At 50.0% G+C, this 17,555-nt stretch overlaps 1 protein-coding gene across 5 annotated transcripts; it reads left to right on the top strand.

The window, feature by feature from the left end:
- The first annotated feature begins 3,428 nt into the window (after nt 1-3,428).
- Nucleotides 3,429-17,031, top strand: pdgfra (platelet-derived growth factor receptor, alpha polypeptide). Of its 5 annotated transcripts, none has more exons than XM_029149217.3 (29): nt 3,429-3,680; nt 5,630-5,705; nt 5,782-6,069; nt 6,157-6,417; nt 6,532-6,665; nt 7,452-7,614; nt 7,921-8,119; nt 8,211-8,326; nt 8,420-8,713; nt 8,786-9,055; nt 9,147-9,277; nt 9,368-9,536; nt 9,617-9,806; nt 9,912-10,027; nt 10,167-10,293; nt 10,382-10,578; nt 10,864-10,958; nt 11,100-11,232; nt 11,509-11,613; nt 11,765-11,875; nt 12,175-12,328; nt 12,859-13,019; nt 13,283-13,398; nt 13,859-13,981; nt 14,072-14,183; nt 14,266-14,365; nt 14,442-14,547; nt 15,078-15,313; nt 15,388-17,031. In XM_029149217.3, exons 2-29 carry the CDS (start codon nt 5,648-5,650, stop codon nt 15,533-15,535), a joined length of 4,413 nt encoding a protein of 1,470 aa, XP_029005050.1. In that variant the 5' UTR covers nt 3,429-3,680; nt 5,630-5,647; the 3' UTR covers nt 15,536-17,031. The 5 variants fall into 5 exon arrangements, with proteins under 5 accessions (XP_029005050.1, XP_029005049.1, XP_040926586.1 ...); XM_029149216.3 differs by having other exon boundaries at nt 13,280-13,398; XM_041070652.2 differs by having other exon boundaries at nt 9,144-9,277; nt 11,771-11,875; nt 13,280-13,398.
- The last annotated feature ends 524 nt before the right edge of the window (nt 17,032-17,555 follow it).

Below are 17,555 nucleotides of genomic sequence, written 5' to 3'. Positions count from 1 at the left end.
TTTATTAGTATACAGCCTTTAACGTGAAGCAGACCTGTGCTCCACATTAGGTACATTGTGTAAAGGAACATATAAGTAAATAGTTTGTAATATCTGCGAGGTTGGGTTGACAGGCGCACGTCATACATAGAGCAGTTATCGACCACCGCATGTTTTACAACACAACCTGCTCCGTTCTTTTCTATCATTTGACAGCTATTATTATTAGTCTGTCATTACTACGCTATTGGCGTTGGCTTTAATCGTCCGCTGGGTCCTCGTGATCACTGTGCGATTTGTATTTAGAAACATTATGTAGCGGAGCTCGATTTACATGACATAAGATATTTTTTTTTTCCCAAATGGACGGGGTGAGCTTATAATGTGTCGCTGTAATTTCTCCTTAGATCTGACCACAAAAGGGTACCCGATAATGCCCCTGGGGTGCAGCCAATAGTCCATTAATGTTCGCTTTTCAAAAGATTTTTGCTTGTCCAAGGCGAGTTTAATTGCGTTTTCGGTCCCACGTTGGTTGATTATGCTGCTGCTGCTGCTTGAGACCACAGAACAAGGATATATAGAAGTGGGCAAAGGCTTTGACAGGTTAGATTGTCCTGCCTTGGGACTCGCATTTAGCCGGAGACCCCCGACGGCTGTGCGCTCGGAGAGCTTTGAGAGACAGCTACAGGGTTCCTCCGAGCGACAGAGAACGATTTAGTCACTGTTTCATTAGGTACTATTTGAACCTTTCAACTTATGGTGAATTAAAGGGCCGTGCTCAAATGGAAAGACTCTGAGGAGGGATTATGTGGGAGGGGCCACTGGAAATTAGCCGACGCCTAATTTAACACGTTTCTGTCAGAGTTTGGGATACATTCCTAATTGAGAGGGGAAGCAGGTGAAGTCCTGCTCCCACGCAGGCCCATTCAGAGCGGGAATAAATGGTCCCCTTTCACATCTCGCTGGTGATCATATATTATTGGGGGGAAACCATCTAATGAATATATATTGAAGTTCCTATTAATCGAATTAGAGTTCCCTCGCAGGTGTGAAAGACCAATGCGGCGTTTCAAGCGATGAACAATGGGCTAAACCGCAGTTTTGAGGACGACCTCTTCCTCTTTTCAGCCCCAGAGAGGACTCATAATTGGTCGAAGCTCACTTTGAGAGCAGACCTATTTGTGCAGGTCGAAGGCCTATCTCTTCCAAAACTGTCACACTGACGTAAACCTGCTAAGCGCGTTGCTTTGTAAAAAAGAAAGTTTATGCAAAGTAGAAACTCTGGAATATAGATGTCAGAGGGAAAAGACTATACCTGCCAATGCACAGAATGAGGAGAGCACTCCACAGACGTCAGGCCTCAACCGCCATTGAAAATGTGGCAATTACGCATCACAAAGGACAATTAATAAGTGGGCTTTTCAGCCCGGCTGCAGCTGCTGTCTCATGTGGAGAGACACAGGCTCGAGAAAGCTGAAGTACCAGTGTGGAGAGGAGGGGAGTAAAGTTGTCCTAGAGGCGGAACATTTTGTTTATGAACCCGAAGCCAATATTCATGTTCCACATGCATCAGTCCTGTGCGGCCTCATTTCTAAACCGTGCGTCTTCTTCCTCCTGCTGCGACGGAACCAGTATCACCTGGTAATATTGGTACTATTTAGGTTATTATTATGTTATTAGCGAAAATGCCGTTACGATATTAAAGCGAAAAACCGTAGTGTGTGTGTGTGTGTGTGTGTGTGTGTGTGTGTGTGTGTGGGGTAACTTATTGAAAATCTGTTTTGTTTAACACATAGTTCAAGTCTGACGCCGTATAATACAACAGTCACAGACACACAGACAGACAGATACACAAGCGGACAGATCGATGCCAACAGTGGTGAGGGCAGACTTCAGCACGCTGGACAGCTCCCACTGTGACCAAAGGCCACGGTCAGTCTGCGGAGTCATCTTCAAACACTTATCAGACCTGTGCGGCCGCAGGACGCACTGCAGCGATCAAACACGTTGTGTCGAATAAACTCTTAAACATGACGTGCAAGTCGGGAGCCGCATGAAATACGACAATGTCTATTAACGTAAGATGTTAATATATTTTCCATATTACCGAATACAAAATACAAACATTACATTTTCTACATAAAAATCCTCCCATTTCGTCAGTCTTGATGAGTCTAGAATAAAACGCATTAGATGGTTGTCATGTTAGAACGGACAGAATAGTGACATTTTAATGTGGCTTCTTCCAAAGCCCCCTGCTGGACATTTGGAGCAGAGTGAGAAAAGAAATTAAGGAAAGATGAGTCATGTTGGCGAGATGAGCAAGCATTAAGACGTTATGTTCAACCTTGGAGGATCCCATGGGTGAATGTGTCTCTTAATCCAAACAACAACACGTTTGACCTAATGTTTTTAGTGAGTTATGAGTATCTGGAACATGCAGTTCATGACGTGATGATTTTTAAAAGTGGTAACCTCAGCGCGACCCTATAGGTTTGACTCTCCGTAGTTGAGATCCTTTGTTTGAAGAACAAGGACACTGTTTTTTTCCGCAGCATGTGGAAGTAATTGCGCCAGGCGGCTGCACGGTGCTAGGAGAGGAGGAGGAGGAGGAGGAGGAGGAAGAGGAGGAGGAGGGTCGGCGAACATCGGCCCCGGGGCACCGCTGCTTCACGCAGAGACACCGGTCTGATGCCCCCTTCTTCTCTGATGCCCAGAGATACAGTAGGTGATTCACTCAGTCCCATTATTCTCCTGTTGTGCGGAAAGAGAGCCCCGGGGTGGTCACAGGGGGGTTGGGGTCAAAAATAAGTACGTGTGTTACAGATCTCGGTAAACAGCTGGCGCACGTGTGCAAGTAAACGAGGTTGACGTTCGTTTGCCGCGGTGCAGAAAACACCAGCCCCGCTGCTTCGCTAATTTCTTTCAAGAAAACGTAAGCGTGCGATTGAGGGAGTGCGCGAGCGCGCGTGTGACGGCAGAACCGGAGGGGAAGAGGGGGTGGATGGCGGATAGGACGGTGTTGGAGCGCCCTCTGTGAGCTCGCCGCGCCACTGTTTCTGACTGTCACCGTCGCAGCAACACTGGCGTGCGTCCTGCAAGAAAACTGTAAGAAAGGGGCGACGTTTTTACTCTTACCGACTGTAAACGTTTTTTTGGGCTCCATCGCCGGCAGTTGCAGCCACAAAGTGCAGAACGTTTGTGGGAGACATCATTAAAGCCGCCGCAGCGACTGGAACACACATCAAATCTATCCAGGACTTCAATGCAAATAAAATTCAGCTAAAACATCTTTCCAACTGCACATTTCATCCGAACGTCCATCTGCACCCCCTCCCCCCGACCAAAAAATAGGCTCTTACTTTGAAAGGGGGTGCAGCGCCAGAGGAGAGGAGAGGGGGTGCCGTTTCCTGAGAGTTATTTACTTTGAGCCAGATGATGACTTTTTTTCAGAGGGGGTGGAGGGGCGGCCGGAGGAAGGACTGTAACATTGAATCAGTTACAGGTCGCCGTAGCCGGAGCGCAGTTGTGAAGGCGGTCGCGGATGCGAACAGAGGGTCGCACATATGCTCGCGCAGCGCAGGATCTCTGAGGATTATTACCGCTGCAAAGGACCCTGACTGCGCCTTTTTGGAGCGACCAATTCACTGTGGATATACTTACACGAACGGAATATAAAGGAGGGATTAGTAGATTAAAAGGTAATTGAAAGGCTGTGTAGCGATCCAAAAGAGGGGTAAAATTATTTTAGGCTTTTACAAACTTTATGGAGTTTTATTGGGCTTTATAAAGGAAGAACGTCGCGCAGCATAGTGAGAATTTAACCACAATCTTAATTGGTTCATCCAATTATCGGATTATTCACGTTTTTAGTTTTCGACGGCAATTCTTGAAGCGCTTCCGTTAAAAGTTGGGTTCATTGTGCCCTCCCGTTTATAGGAGATTAGAAACTAGTTTTTTTTGCTGCCCGTGAACCATATGGTCGCCCCGCTGGACCCGGGGCACGGTTGATGCCGCTGACTCTGCTGGATAGGAGCGCTCGGTTTCGGCCTCACAGCTGGAGGTGTCACCCCGAAGACTGAAGGAATCATTGTGAGACGCTCGCCGCCGTTTAATAGGAAACACATTGGAAATTGCACCTCGCATTGTTCTCTCGTCGTGTCCGTGGAATTTGGGGAATTGGAATGGAAACTAGGCACTGGAGCCGCTGGAATGAGGGGGAATAAGGGGAGCGAGGCTCCAGTGCTGCATCTGAATGAACTGAGGAGGGGGGGGGGGGGGGAGAAGAGCTGAGTGTGTTTTGGAGCCACGACGCATTCTTCATTAATCACCTTCCTCGCCGGGTCACCAGGGGGATTTGCGTAGGAATACCACTTAAAATTGCTGAAATATTTAGACAAAAGCCTCCATTTTTTAATACAAACTTCACTGATACTCATTGCGTGACGCCGATATTTAGACACACGCATCACTTTCATTTCCACGAAATGAACTCTTTGACGCGGAACTGAAGCATTTCACATCTGCGGGTGGCAAAAAGTTGAGACAAACCTTATCAGCTGTCGCTCAAACGTATCGACCCCAGCGGAGCGACGCGTCTGGTATCTGCACATTTGTTCAGGCGCTGGGTGGGAGAGAGAGAGAGAGAGAGAGAGCGCGCGCAAGAGGAGCAGGACGTGCGAGCAGCCTTGACTGACACTCCGGTTAGATTTACGCGCAGTGGCTGGAGATTCCTCGCCAAGCCAAGAAAAAAAAAGTCCTCGCTGAAATTGTTTGTGACGAGGCGTGTGCACAAACACGTCAAAACGGATTATGCATTTTGTCAGCTGAGCCCCACGCGAATGTGTAGTTTTGTGCGGAACGAGTCCACTAATTATACATTTATCCAAAGCCAGGATATAGTCCGTTTCGAAAGCCAGAGCGCGTACAAGCTGCGGAAACTCTGCGGCGGCCATGAATTGTTATTTGGGGACGCTTTAGATTCAAAATATTCCCAAACTTGTAACTGCATCTGGTTCATGCAAAATAAAATGTTCCGAGCCCTTTTCTTTTTGGTAAACGCGCCCAGACTGTGGCCCCTGATAAAACCTGGATCCAGACAGACAAATGAGCACTAAGAACAAAACATTCAAAACAGGATCTGTGTAAAATAATGTGATGAGACCAGAGTTGGCTAAACTTGAAAATAACCGTAATTGCGAATTCTTTCTTAATTTTTGTATGAAAATATGTTTTGACACGTAACTCGCTGGTTAAACAGAATACAAAGTTAAATGGTGAACGAAGGAAACCCTGCAACGGTTCTAGACAGTGTAACGAACGACGAGCTCTGCTCTGCGTTACACGCGAAGAAAAACTTTCGACCGGAGATTGAGCGAGCTGGAAACGCAGGAGACGTGGAATCGTCAAATGGCGGATTGTGTCGCCCTCTAGCGGCGGTTCTTGTGTTTAACACGAACAGAGAGGCGCACGACTCATCAAATCTGCTGATGAGCTCCGTGGAGTCATTTGGGACTGAGTCAACACACTATAGATTAATTGATGATGCCGTAATGTTATCAGTTAGGATAAACGGAGGGGACAGTGGTCAGTGAGGGCCAAAACAAACCTGAGGTGTTGACTAAACAGTCCCCCCCCTTTGCCTTTGCAGGTCAGGGCATCCACAGCGATGGATGGCGTTAAGGCGTATGTGGTGGTGGGCAGCATGTTGGTGTCGCTCCTTCCAGGTAAACAAACCTACATTCACCTTAAGAGTCCCTGCGCCACAGCTTCCTCTCATACACTGTTAAACCTCTCTTCCAGTTTCCTCTGGACTGCCGCCGCCGACTATTGTCTCCAACCAGGACGAGTTCATCCTGCAGCCCAGGTCCATGTTCAACATAAGCTGCACCGGCAAAAGAAACGTTATTTGGGCCGAACCGCTACCGGACAACGCGTTGGTTTATCACGGATACTACACGGCCACTCTCTTCATTGACAATGCCACAGTGGCGAACACCGGCTATTACACGTGTGTGTACGAAGACCAGGGCGCTGAAGTGGAGAGTGACCTGGAAGACACCGAGGCGGGAATATATATTTTTGTTAAAGGTATATATGATTTTTGTGTTGTGCCCAATTGGTTTTGGACACGCTGTTCATTCCAGTGTGACCCCAGTCCTCTCCCTGCTCACTTAGATCCCCAGGTTCCGTTTGTTCCCGAGACCCCGGAGGACTTGGTGGTCACCGCCAGCCCCCTTGGAGCCCCCATCTCCTGCCGAGTGTCTGACCCCTTCTCCCACGTCAGACTGAGGCGCATCCCCAGCGGAGAGGAGGTGATGATCTTCTACGACAGCAAGATGGGCTTCTATGGGCGCCTCAAATCTGGCCAGTACCAGTGTGAGACCACTGTGGATGAGCGGACGGTCAGAAGCGCCATTTACACCGTGCAAAGTGGGGGTGAGTGTCGTTTTGGGCCGGATGTCACTTCAAAAGCACAACCTGTTGAGCCACGGATCCGCTGTCTGTGGGTCCGTTTGATGACTGTGCTGACCGTGGCCCCTCCCCCCGCAGAGGCGGCGGAGTCGTTCAGCGTGAAGGTGACGGCCAGCGAGGAGACGCTAAAAGCGGGGCAGCCGCTCAGCGTCAGCTGCGACGCGCCCGCCGGCCCCGCGTTCCATCAGCAGTGGCTCCATCCCAACAGAGAGGCAAGGACGCGCTCCTTTCTCCGTCTTCGTGCCTTCTGACGTTCAGAGTTTATCCTCCTCCGAGGCTCCATCCATCTGCCTGCATCTATTTCTTTCAACCCCTCTGTCATATTTCCGTGTTGTTTCCTAACCAGAAGCACCGAGCCTTAATTTAGCAAATAATGGTTTTGGACCCAAACCCAGCAGTGGCAAGTGGAACACGGCCTGAGGACGGCCCTCAGTGGTTACGGAGTATGTGTTTGGAAAGCAGTAAGTGAGTTATGCGGACTGGGAGCCAGACAGCTCCCGCCGCAGTGGAGGCAGCGTGCAGCACAGTGGAACTGAAGTTCAGAACAAAGGGCTGGAGACGGATAGAACCAGGTCATAAATCCTTTGACCCCAGTGACCTTTAAACAAGTCGGACGGATTCTGTCAACACAGCAGAGCCGTCTAAATACTGTCGTTCCTACGTTTGATGTGTTGATTGCAGTTGAAATAGTCTGAAGTCTATGCTCATATTCAGACTCAGGACCTAGAGAGGACGCTGCCTGTTGTCTGCCTGGGGTTCCTCTAGGCCCTTTTCCAGGGCCGCTCCACTGCTGGTTTTGGTCCCAGCTGCAATTACGGCCTTTTTTAAGAGCTCTGTGCTGGTGATTTATCAGCTGTGGCCCAGCGAGTGTTTTAGCCATTAGCCTCCGGCGGCTAAAGCCTGGCACTGAACCTGTAAAACAGACGAGCTACGCGCCGCGATGGCTTTCAGTCCCGTGAGTGGGATTTCAAAGCAGCGTTGCTCTTCTGGCCTTGCAGGCAGTGGGCGCAGTTCAGACCAGGCGGACTCTCTCCGACCGGGTCGTCTACACCATCAGCGTCCCCGAGGCCACAGCGCAGGACGGCGGGACCTACGAGTGCTCCGTCACCAACACCGGCAGCGGAGAGGTCAGAGCGAGCAGGGTGGCCGTCACCGTCCTGGGTGAGTCCTCCTCCACAAACCCATCACAGACGCCGTCCACGAGTCTCCAGCACCACTATAACAGATTCATGTCACATTTAATATTCGCAAACGCTCACATGTGCTGTGTGGAAGCCGTTTGCTAACATCCAGCTGTAAAAGCTCCACTTCTGCTTTCAACATCAGCGTCTGCGTTTTATGGGATGCCTTCAGCAGATGTGTGTCAGACCTTGATTTCACCTGAGCCCCCTCCCCCTTCACTCCGGCCCTCGCTCACTGCGTCTGACTGTCGTTCTCAGTGTGAATCAACAGCTTGTTTGGTTTCAGATGCAGAAAAGAGTTCCTTCGTCACCCTGGACCACAGCGGGATTCTGGCGTCGGAGTCGGTCAGCCTCCTGGAGGAGACCGAGTTCACTATCCTGATTGAAGCCTCCCCATCTGTCAAAGTGCTGTGGCTGAAGGACGGCGGAGCATTGTCAGAAAACTACTACGTCCACACCAAAACAAACCACATTGAAGGGAATCGGTGAGCAGTAAATATAGGATATTGGTAAAAATAGCTTAGAGAAGGAAAACAACATGGCAGTTTAAATGAGCTGTTGTTGTTTTTCTCACAGCTATCAGAGTATTCTGACATTACGACAGCCTCTGGAAATAGACAACGGGAACTACAGCATCGTAGCCACCGCCGGCTCCCGCCGCGCTCAGTTCTCCTTCACCCTCAAAGTGAGAGGTAAGACCTGCTGGACGCTGCAGCCCCACGCTCATCGCTGAGTCTGTGACCTGTGACCTTTGACCTGTGACCTTTGACCTCTGCCTCCCCCAGCCTCCGCCGCCGCGATGCTGCCGCTGTCCTCCAGCCCGCTGCTGCTGCCGCAGAGGGACGAGCTGGTGGTGGCGCTCCACGCTCCGTTCGCCCTCACCTGCCAAGGGGAGGCCCGGCTGGCCTGGACGGCCCCGGGCGACGTGGCGGAGCACGCGCGGGAGCACGGCGGCCTGTTCGTGACCGCTGTCACTGTGGAGAGCGCCACCGCCGCGCACACCGGCTACTACACGTGCTCCTACGCCGGGAACGCCACCGCGGGGGTGGAGGGGAGCAGCGTCTACGTCTATGTGCCGGGTAAGTGGTCCGGAGCAGCTTCGGCGCTCGTGTGCCTCCGTGAGCTAACGGCCAGCTTCACCCCCCCCTCAGATCCAGACGTCCCCTTCCTGCCATCGCCGGAGCCGTTCGGGAACCACGTGGTGTCCGAGAACGAGATGGAGATGGAGATCCAGTGCCGCGTGTCCGACCCCAGCGCCAACGTGACGCTGGTGAACGTGGACACCCAGCAGCCGGTGCCGTGCGCCTACGACAGCAGGCGAGGCGCTCTGGGGGTCTTCCCCGGTGGGACCTACATCTGCAAGGCCGTGGTCAACGGCGTGGAGCAGTACAGCTCCGAGTACATCGTCCACGGCTGGTCAGGTGCGTGTCCGCCTCTGCAAAAACCCACTGTTCTACCTGAGTCGACTGTTTGTTGGTGGATTGGTCCTCACACGCTGCTGTGTCTCAGAAGACGACATTCCTCTGACCGTTGACATAACGGCCAAGCGAACGGCTCTGCTGGTGGGAGACACCATCACTGTGGCCTGCTTGGCTAACGGACCCGTGCTCCTGGAAGACCACTGGAAGTATCCTGGCAAAGTGGTGAGACTCATGCAGGAGATGCAGAAGAATTCCCAGTGATGCCGCGTTTTGCTTGCAGCTGTTCACCTCATGTCCTTTTGTTGTCCACAGGCAAACCGTGGCATCATAAAGGTGGCTGAGAACAGGAAGGAGCGCAAGATTCTTTACACCTTAACGATCTCACAAGCCTCCACCAAGGACAGCGGCATCTACTCCTGCTCCATCACGGATGTCTCTACTAATGAGAGCCAGACAAAAGAACTGGCCATCAGAGTGTTTGGTACGAAAGCTTCTTTCTGTTATCGTTCATTCCTTTACTTCTTGTTGCGACCGCTGATCGTCTCTCATTCTTTTTAACAGCCGGGGAGTTCATGTCTGTCAAGCCGCTGTTCAGAGAGTACGAATCCGCGGAGCTGGACGAGGTCCGAGAGTTCAGGGCCGAAATCAGCTCCTTCCCTACAGCGCGCGTCACCTGGCTCAAGGGCGGCGTCCCGCTGGGCGACGTGAGCGCCGAGATCTCCACCAGCCTCCAGCAGGTCAGCGAGACCAGGTGAGAGCGTGGACTGATCCCAGCGGAGCTAATGACAAGCTGACGGCAGCGCTCCCACGCAACCAGACGTGTCATTAGGCTTCAGCGGCTTCTTGTTCTGTTCAGCTACGTGAGCGCCCTGACCCTGATCCGCGCCAAGGAAGAGGACAGCGGCAACTACACCATGCGAGTGCAGAATGGAAACCAGAGTCAGGACATCGACTTAATGCTGGAGGTCAAAGGTCAGAGAGAGGAATGCGCCGACCCCTTCATTACCTTTATTTCCTAGATACTGCCCTTTTAGCTTCATTTACAGGCCGTCACCTGCTCACGTTCACACACTTTGCTGTGCTGATCACCTGCTCTTGCACTATATTGCAGTGCCTGCAGCCATTGTGGACATGATGGACATCCACCATGGGTCCGCTGCAGGCCAGTCTGTGGTGTGCATCACCAGAGGGCAGCCCACACCTGTGGTGGAGTGGTTCGTCTGCAAGAACATCAAACAGTAAGTGGAGCCCTGCGCTGCACAGCGCTCCACATGGCCAAAACGCCAACGGCGGCGCGCTCTAACCCGTGGCCTCGCCGTGTTTCAGCTGCGCCAACGACTCGTCCGCTTGGCTGCCTCTCACCGCCAACTCCACCGACATCACCTTCGACTCGCACTTCGACGAGGACAACAACCTGGAGAGCCAGGTCCTGTTCGGTCACCTGGACAACACGCTGGCCGTGCGCTGCCTGGCCCGGAACGACAAGGCCGCCGTCGCCAGGGAGGTCAAGCTGGTGTCCAGCGGTAAGGAAGCGGTTCAGGCCTTAGGTCCGGCGGTGGCCAGCTTTCAACTGACCACAGACTGTTGTTTCTGACGCTCACCGTGTGCCAGACAATGTAAATGATGAGCTTCTAGTCGTTTGCTCGCTCCATGCTTCAGTCCCCTAAACCAGTGCTCATCTCCTCCCTCACCCTCCACATCCATGCCACCCTCCCAGGACATTAATTAATTCATCCTGACAGCGGACACGTGTTGCAGCCATGTGATTAATATTCACTTCACCTGCATCTGGCTCTCCTCCTGAACAGGCCCCCACCCCGAGCTGACTGTAGCTGCTGCTGTGCTGGTGCTGCTGGTCATTGTCATCATCTCACTCATTGTCTTGGTTGTAATCTGGAAACAGGTACTGGTGCCATCATTCTGCATTCATTGTCACACAATCATTGGCTCACTTGCTCGTTTATTGGCTCTTTATGAATCCTTGTGTTGGGTTTGCTGCCCTGACCCGTCACATGACACTATTAAATTCATTTTTGTCTTTCAGAAACCGCGGTATGAGATTCGCTGGAGGGTCATAGAGTCTGTGAGTCCAGATGGCCACGAGTACATCTATGTGGATCCCATGCAGCTTCCCTACGATTCCAGATGGGAGTTCCCTCGTGACCGGCTTGTGCTCGGTGAGCTGCCTGCTGATGCTTAAGCGTAGGCTGGTGGCTGTGCAGCCTCCCTGCAGAGGTGCGGGGGTCAAGCCGCCTCACTCTGTCTTTGAAGCGAGGCTGTGATTAGTTATATGACTTAGGGCACTTAGGGTTTGCTGGGTGTTGTTGGCTTCATTCACTGATCAAGGGGATTCTCAGGCATTGAAGGAGTCACAGATCGGTGCTTGTATCTTAATGTTGGTGTCTTTAGTCTTTCTTTTGATAACTAATCCTCTTCCATCCTGTCCGGCTCAGGTCGCATCCTGGGCTCTGGAGCTTTCGGCAAAGTGGTGGAGGGCACTGCCTACGGACTCAGCCGCTCCCAGCCTGTCATGAAGGTGGCAGTAAAGATGCTGAAACGTGAGTTTAACATTTTAATAGTTAGGCCTTTAAGTGGAAAAGAAGAATGTAGGAAGGAAGCCACAGGAAGTGGCCTTATCTGAAAGTGTGGTTGGAGCTAGAGGTTGTGTGGGGTGATAGTCACTGACTATCTGGCTGCATCTTCCCATAGCCACAGCGCGCTCCAGTGAGAAACAGGCCCTGATGTCTGAGCTGAAGATCATGACTCACCTGGGACCTCATCTTAACATTGTTAATCTGCTGGGAGCATGCACCAAATCAGGTAAGACAACAGACACGCAGTCAGTCACCGGCACCTAGCGTGCACTGTAATAACAGCCTAGCTTAACTCCCAAACACATCCATGCAGGCATATAAACCCACCCAGATGTGTGGAGCTCCTACAGCCAAAATGAGGTCCACAACCCTGCCTAAGCTTTGCTTGGGTGTAGTGTTTTAATAGGCTTTTTATGGGAAAGTGGAAACTTGCCCTCTTGACTGTGCTTTTAGCGTTTATGAGCTCGTGATAAGATTAGGCTGCAGACTGACGCCGACGGACCTTATCTGTTGCGTTGTTCCCAGGGCCCATCTACATTATCACCGAGTACTGCTTCTACGGGGACCTAGTCAACTACCTGCACAAGAACAGGGAGAACTTTCTCAGCCTGAACCCCGAGAAAAGCAAAAAAGAGCTGGACATCTTTGGGATCAACCCTGCAGACGAGAGCAGCCGGAGGTAGCACTTGCACATTCATTTTATTTTGTTATAAAAAACAAAAGATGCCTAATACACCAAATATCACAGACACTCAGGAAAAATGGCACAGTTAACCACAATCCCTGCAGTACCTCTATCACCCATTGTCTGGCGTCTTCACCAAATCAGATCGAAGCCTGAAGTGGTCTCAGCTTTCAGCCTAATTTCATTGTACATGACCTGTTAACTGTGCTCAGGCAGACGTTTGTGGCGAAGCAGCCGCCCCTCTCCCTCTCATTGCTGAGGCCCATCCGTTCTGACGGATGACTCACAGTGACCACACCTCACCATGACCATAACATGACTTAATCCTGGCTACTGTGTTAGCCTCAACCACAGCATCCTGTGGGGAAGACGAGGCAGTGAAAGGCCTTCGACCCCTGTGCACTGACGCACACACAACAGGGAGCAGGATGCGCTGACACCATAGATCTTTATGTAGCACAGCGGGTCCACGATCAGCCCTCACCTTATCAATAATGGCATTCCTCTCTTATCTCTGCACACAGCTATGTGATCCTGTCCTTTGAAAACAAAGGCGACTACATGGACATGAAGCAGGCCGACAACACTCAGTACGTGCCCATGCTGGAGATGAGCAACACCTCCAAGTACTCAGACATCCAGAGGTCCGACTACGACCACCCACCCTCCCAGAAAGGCTCCAACGGTAGGCGCTGCCTTGCCTCTCTGACCTCCGAGTTAGTGGCGCAGACTTTCTTGGCTTTAGTGTTGGTTGAGGGGTACACCCTTGTCAGAATTTAGGACTGGTCCACCCTGTAATTACACAGAGAGGATAATTGTAGCGCAAACATAATAATGCCCAGTCTCTCCCTACCATTAGTTAAAGCCAGGCCTGAGGAGCCGGCGCTATATTTACAGGACAGCTTCATGGTGTTTTCTGTGTGTCGGTATGTTGGTTTTCCAAAGCAGAGGGCGAAACGGACAACCTGCTGTCAGACGACATGAACGAGGGCCTCACCACCACCGACCTGCTCAGCTTTACCTACCAGGTGGCCAAAGGCATGGAGTTCCTGGCTTCCAAAAACGTAGGTCACATTGAAAATCACAGTCAAGGTATCAACCACCCCCCACTTTCCACTGTGTCCTACAAGCGTCAACCATGCTGGCCAGAGGAGGGCGCCCGGAATACTGTAGCCCTGCTCAGGAGAGAGGCCAGGGCCTGAATATAGTCTGCACAACCGAGGCTAGAATTACCAGACAGGGTCACTCTGCAGCCAGGAGCCATCCTTCAGCTTCATAGTTATTATCCCTAAATATCCAGTGGTCATAGCCATCGCTCCAACTGGCATGTTTACACTAAGACCATGCTTTAAAAAGCGAAATGAAACAACGTTAAATACAAACTTATCCGAAAGAAGTACCCGCAGAAATAGACGCAGCCAGCGTCTGAGGAAGCAGCATGCGTTGGTTTGGACCCACATGCAACCGTGGCGCGTGAGGCTAGCTGCTAGCGGCTAACTTTGTGTCCTTTTGTTGCTTTGGCAGTGTGTGCACCGGGACCTCGCCGCCAGGAACGTCCTCCTCTCTCAGGGCAAGATAGTAAAGATCTGCGACTTTGGACTGGCCAGAGACATCATGCATGACAACAACTACGTGTCCAAAGGAAGCGTAAGTCTGTGGTCATACTTTAAGCATTATTTGTGTGGATGTAGTGGGTTTACGAGGATGATGGACCCGGCCCTCTCTTGAATCACACAGACCTTCCTGCCAGTGAAGTGGATGGCACCCGAGAGTATTTTCGACAACCTGTACACCACTCTCAGTGACGTGTGGTCCTACGGCATCCTCCTCTGGGAGATATTCTCGCTAGGTGAGCTTCTTCAAACTAGATCAGAGACAAACAAACCGTCGCTAGCGAAGCTGCTTTAAACCCCTCGTGTTTCGCTCTTAAGGTGGCACCCCATACCCAGGAATGGTTGTCGACTCGAGCTTCTACAACAAGATCAAGAGTGGATACAGGATGACCAAGCCCGAGCATGCGCCTCAGGACGTGTGAGTGACGAGTGCCTGTGGAGCCAGAACAGCTGTCTCTGAGCCGGTGGTAACGTCACCCGCTGTTGCTTTTCAGGTATGAGATGATGATGAAGTGCTGGAACAGTGAGCCAGAGAAGAGGCCGTCCTTCATGGGTCTGAGTGACACTGTCGCCTGTTTGCTGCCCTCCAGCTACAAGAGGGTAAGTGTCTTTGTGTCTGTAGACCCTCAACACCTGTTTTCTGACTTGCAGCTACTTACTCTTGACCTCAACTGGACCTGGACATTATCTTTTAGCTTCCAGGCTGACAGTGACGCTTTTAGAACCCATCTCCTGCTCTTGCTCTAAGCGTGTTGCCAACACAGGACAGATTCATTTAATGTGGCCTCTGTCCCCCTGGCTCCAAAAGCCTACAACTGATTAGAGTGCAGATGTCAGAGCAGCTGGCTGCAGCCTGGGTAGTGACACAGCCCCAGTTCTCGCCACCACCACACGACCTTAATGAGTGTGTTAAACACACACAGCACACATGGCACATCAAAACGGTGTTAGCTCTGGCTCCTTCAGAGTGTTAATGGCTGGGGAAAAGGCAGGAACCAGCTCTTGCCTTAGCGCCTCGGGCCCTGGACAGACTGCAATTCAGCTGTCAACCTCATGATCTCTCTGCGGTATACTTATTCCTTCCACTTCTAAACAGTTTTAAATTTAGTGCATTTGTTGGTTTCTTGCAGCATTATGAGAAGGTGAACCACGAGTTCCTGAAGAGCGACCACCCTGCTGTGACTCGGGTGTGCGTGGACAACGACGACGCCTACATCGGCATCACCTACAAGAACCAAGGCAAGCTGAAGGACCGGGAGAGTGGCTTCGACGAGCAGCGGCTTAGCTCCGACAGCGGTTACATCATCCCTCTCCCTGACTTGGACCCTATATCCGACGACGAATACGGCAAAAGAAACAGGCACAGGTCAGTGGGCCGAACCGTCGCCTCCATTGCCGTTTTCTAGCGCCCAAGCTAATTTTAACTTGTACCCCCCGCAGCTCGCAGACGTCAGAGGAGAGCGCGATAGAGACGGGCTCCAGCAGCTCCACCTTCGCCAAGCGGGAGGGTGAGACTCTGGAGGACATCACGCTGCTGGACGAGATGTGTCTGGACTGTAGCGACCTGGTGGAGGACAGCTTTCTGTGACGACTGGCCAACCTGTAGAGTTGGAGCGGGGGGACACTTGTATACAGTATCAGCCAAAGACCCTGCTGTTTCCCCTCCAGCCCCATCGTTTCCCCTCCTCGAGCACCCTTTTATCAGACGCCGTCTGAATGGGACTGCATGGTACGGCTCTCTCTTCTCCCTGAACAGTGCCCCCTTCACAGGGCTGAAGGAGTTGAGGAGCATTGATGAAGACGTCAAAGACTCAAACAGACCCTGCGTCTGTGCTGGACCCGTCTACACAAAACACATTCATCTTCTATGGGGCATTTCCTTTTTACAACCGTATAAGCCGGGGGTGACAGCTACCGCCACAGGATATCGTTCATATGATGTACAATTAACCACTACAGTTGACCTACTGTTTAGGCTAAACGAGTTGGACACAAACAACAGCGTTGGCAGGCAAACACACAGAAGCACCTGTTGCCGGCACAATCAATAGCTACTCGGATTTAAAAGCACAACATCTTGACTGTGTGCGATTTTGTAAAGGACCATGTGATGTTTTCCAGTGCGTACTTCAAATTTATTTTTTTACTTCACTACTGTGTAAGCATGTACTATGTGTGAATACTGAGTGGATGTGATAGCATTGTGGTTACGGCTACGCATCAAAGGCTTTTTAGTCACGTTTATCATTGCATTGTCTCAAATTTTCACCCAAATTCGTCTAAAGTTCTCTTGTTTTATTTTGAATGCTTGATTGTATTGTAAATAGCTCCAGAGTTGTTTTATGAGAGATAATTTTAGTTGTTTTTTTTTTAAATATATAAGCACATTTTAAGCTTATAAAGACAATACATTACAAGACAATATAAATAATTGTCTTCAGTGGAAACATTTGCCAAAAGTTTGACACCTTAACCATATGTGTTTATTACCTGCATGTCATGGATGCATGACCTGAACAGTGAAGTTATATAGAATGGATAACATAGACAACAAGTCACAAAGGAAAATGCAGTTTATCATGTCACAAAGCACGATATGTGGCCCGACAGTGATACCAAGTCCTCCTGTCTTACCTATTGTCCTGAGGTCTATTAGCAGGTTCTAATTAAGCTAAGAGACTAGATGAAGTAAACATTTGTGTTGCTCTGATGTCATACATCAACTATTTGTAGACTCTTTGTAATCACCTGTATCCCCCAGCTACTGTTGACTGTGATATTATCTGCAATCAGTTGCACTTTCCTGTTTTTCCATTTTGTTTTGGACTTTGCAGACGAGTTAGCCAAGCTGAGCTAAAAAACAAAGCAAAACAGAATAGAGGTGTGTTGCTTTAGCTGTGGATGTTTAAAGCTGCGTGGATGTGAATGTTTGTGCCACAAATGAGTGATGATGCTGAAGGTACATTATCTGTAATTATAGGTAATCACAGACCATACGATGAACTCATACTTTGTTCCATTATTTTACTTCATGTACATTCAGATGATTTATATTTCAATAAATGATTTATGAGGTAAAAGAAACACGTCCTCTCATTTATGATTTTGAAATATTAAGCAATAAAACAGAAACAAGTGGAATGGGAAATGTTACATGAAAAGAAAACCAAATAAAAACAAATGATCCAACCATTTGTTTCATAAAAACAAATAAAATATGCAGCGCAGACAGGAATATAAAGAACATGGGGAAAAGATGAACATTTTTCATTTGTTATCATAGAATTTTGATAAATAACACATCCGTGTAAATATCCTGGCTATAAACCGATGATTACGATCACACACACAGACACACAATGTAAAATACTTCAGTACAAGCTCTTAAAACATAAACATATTTAGTCGTTATTGCTACCAATAGAAATAATGAATGAGTTACTACAGTGTGGTCCTTAAATGTTTAGGACCAGTATTTAACATGAGTGACGTAAACATTTGTGTCGCTCCGTGCCTGTATAGTAAATGTGAGCAAAGGTGTTATTATTTTTTTGTATGAAAATATCTCCAGGACTTCTCCACGGTGCCAGAAACAGTAAACAGCTTGT

This window comes from Betta splendens, chromosome 4 (assembly GCF_900634795.4).
Source record: "Betta splendens chromosome 4, fBetSpl5.4, whole genome shotgun sequence".
NCBI classification, from domain to species: Eukaryota; Metazoa; Chordata; class Actinopteri; order Anabantiformes; family Osphronemidae; genus Betta; species Betta splendens.
Note: the sequence above shows the minus strand (reverse complement) of the source record. Positions and strands in the feature narration are given on the sequence as shown.

Excerpts from the sequence above, each read along its gene's own strand:
- pdgfra (XM_029149214.2), top strand. The coding sequence starts at position 5,648 with ATGGATGGCGTTAAGGCGTATGTGGTGGTGGGCAGCATGTTGGTGTCG. Across the intron at positions 8,714-8,785 it reads CGTCTACGTCTATGTGCCGG|ATCCAGACGTCCCCTTCCTG; the intron begins GTAAGTGGTCCG and ends CCCCCCCCTCAG. Across the intron at positions 9,807-9,911 it reads CAGCAGGTCAGCGAGACCAG|CTACGTGAGCGCCCTGACCC; the intron begins GTGAGAGCGTGG and ends TGTTCTGTTCAG.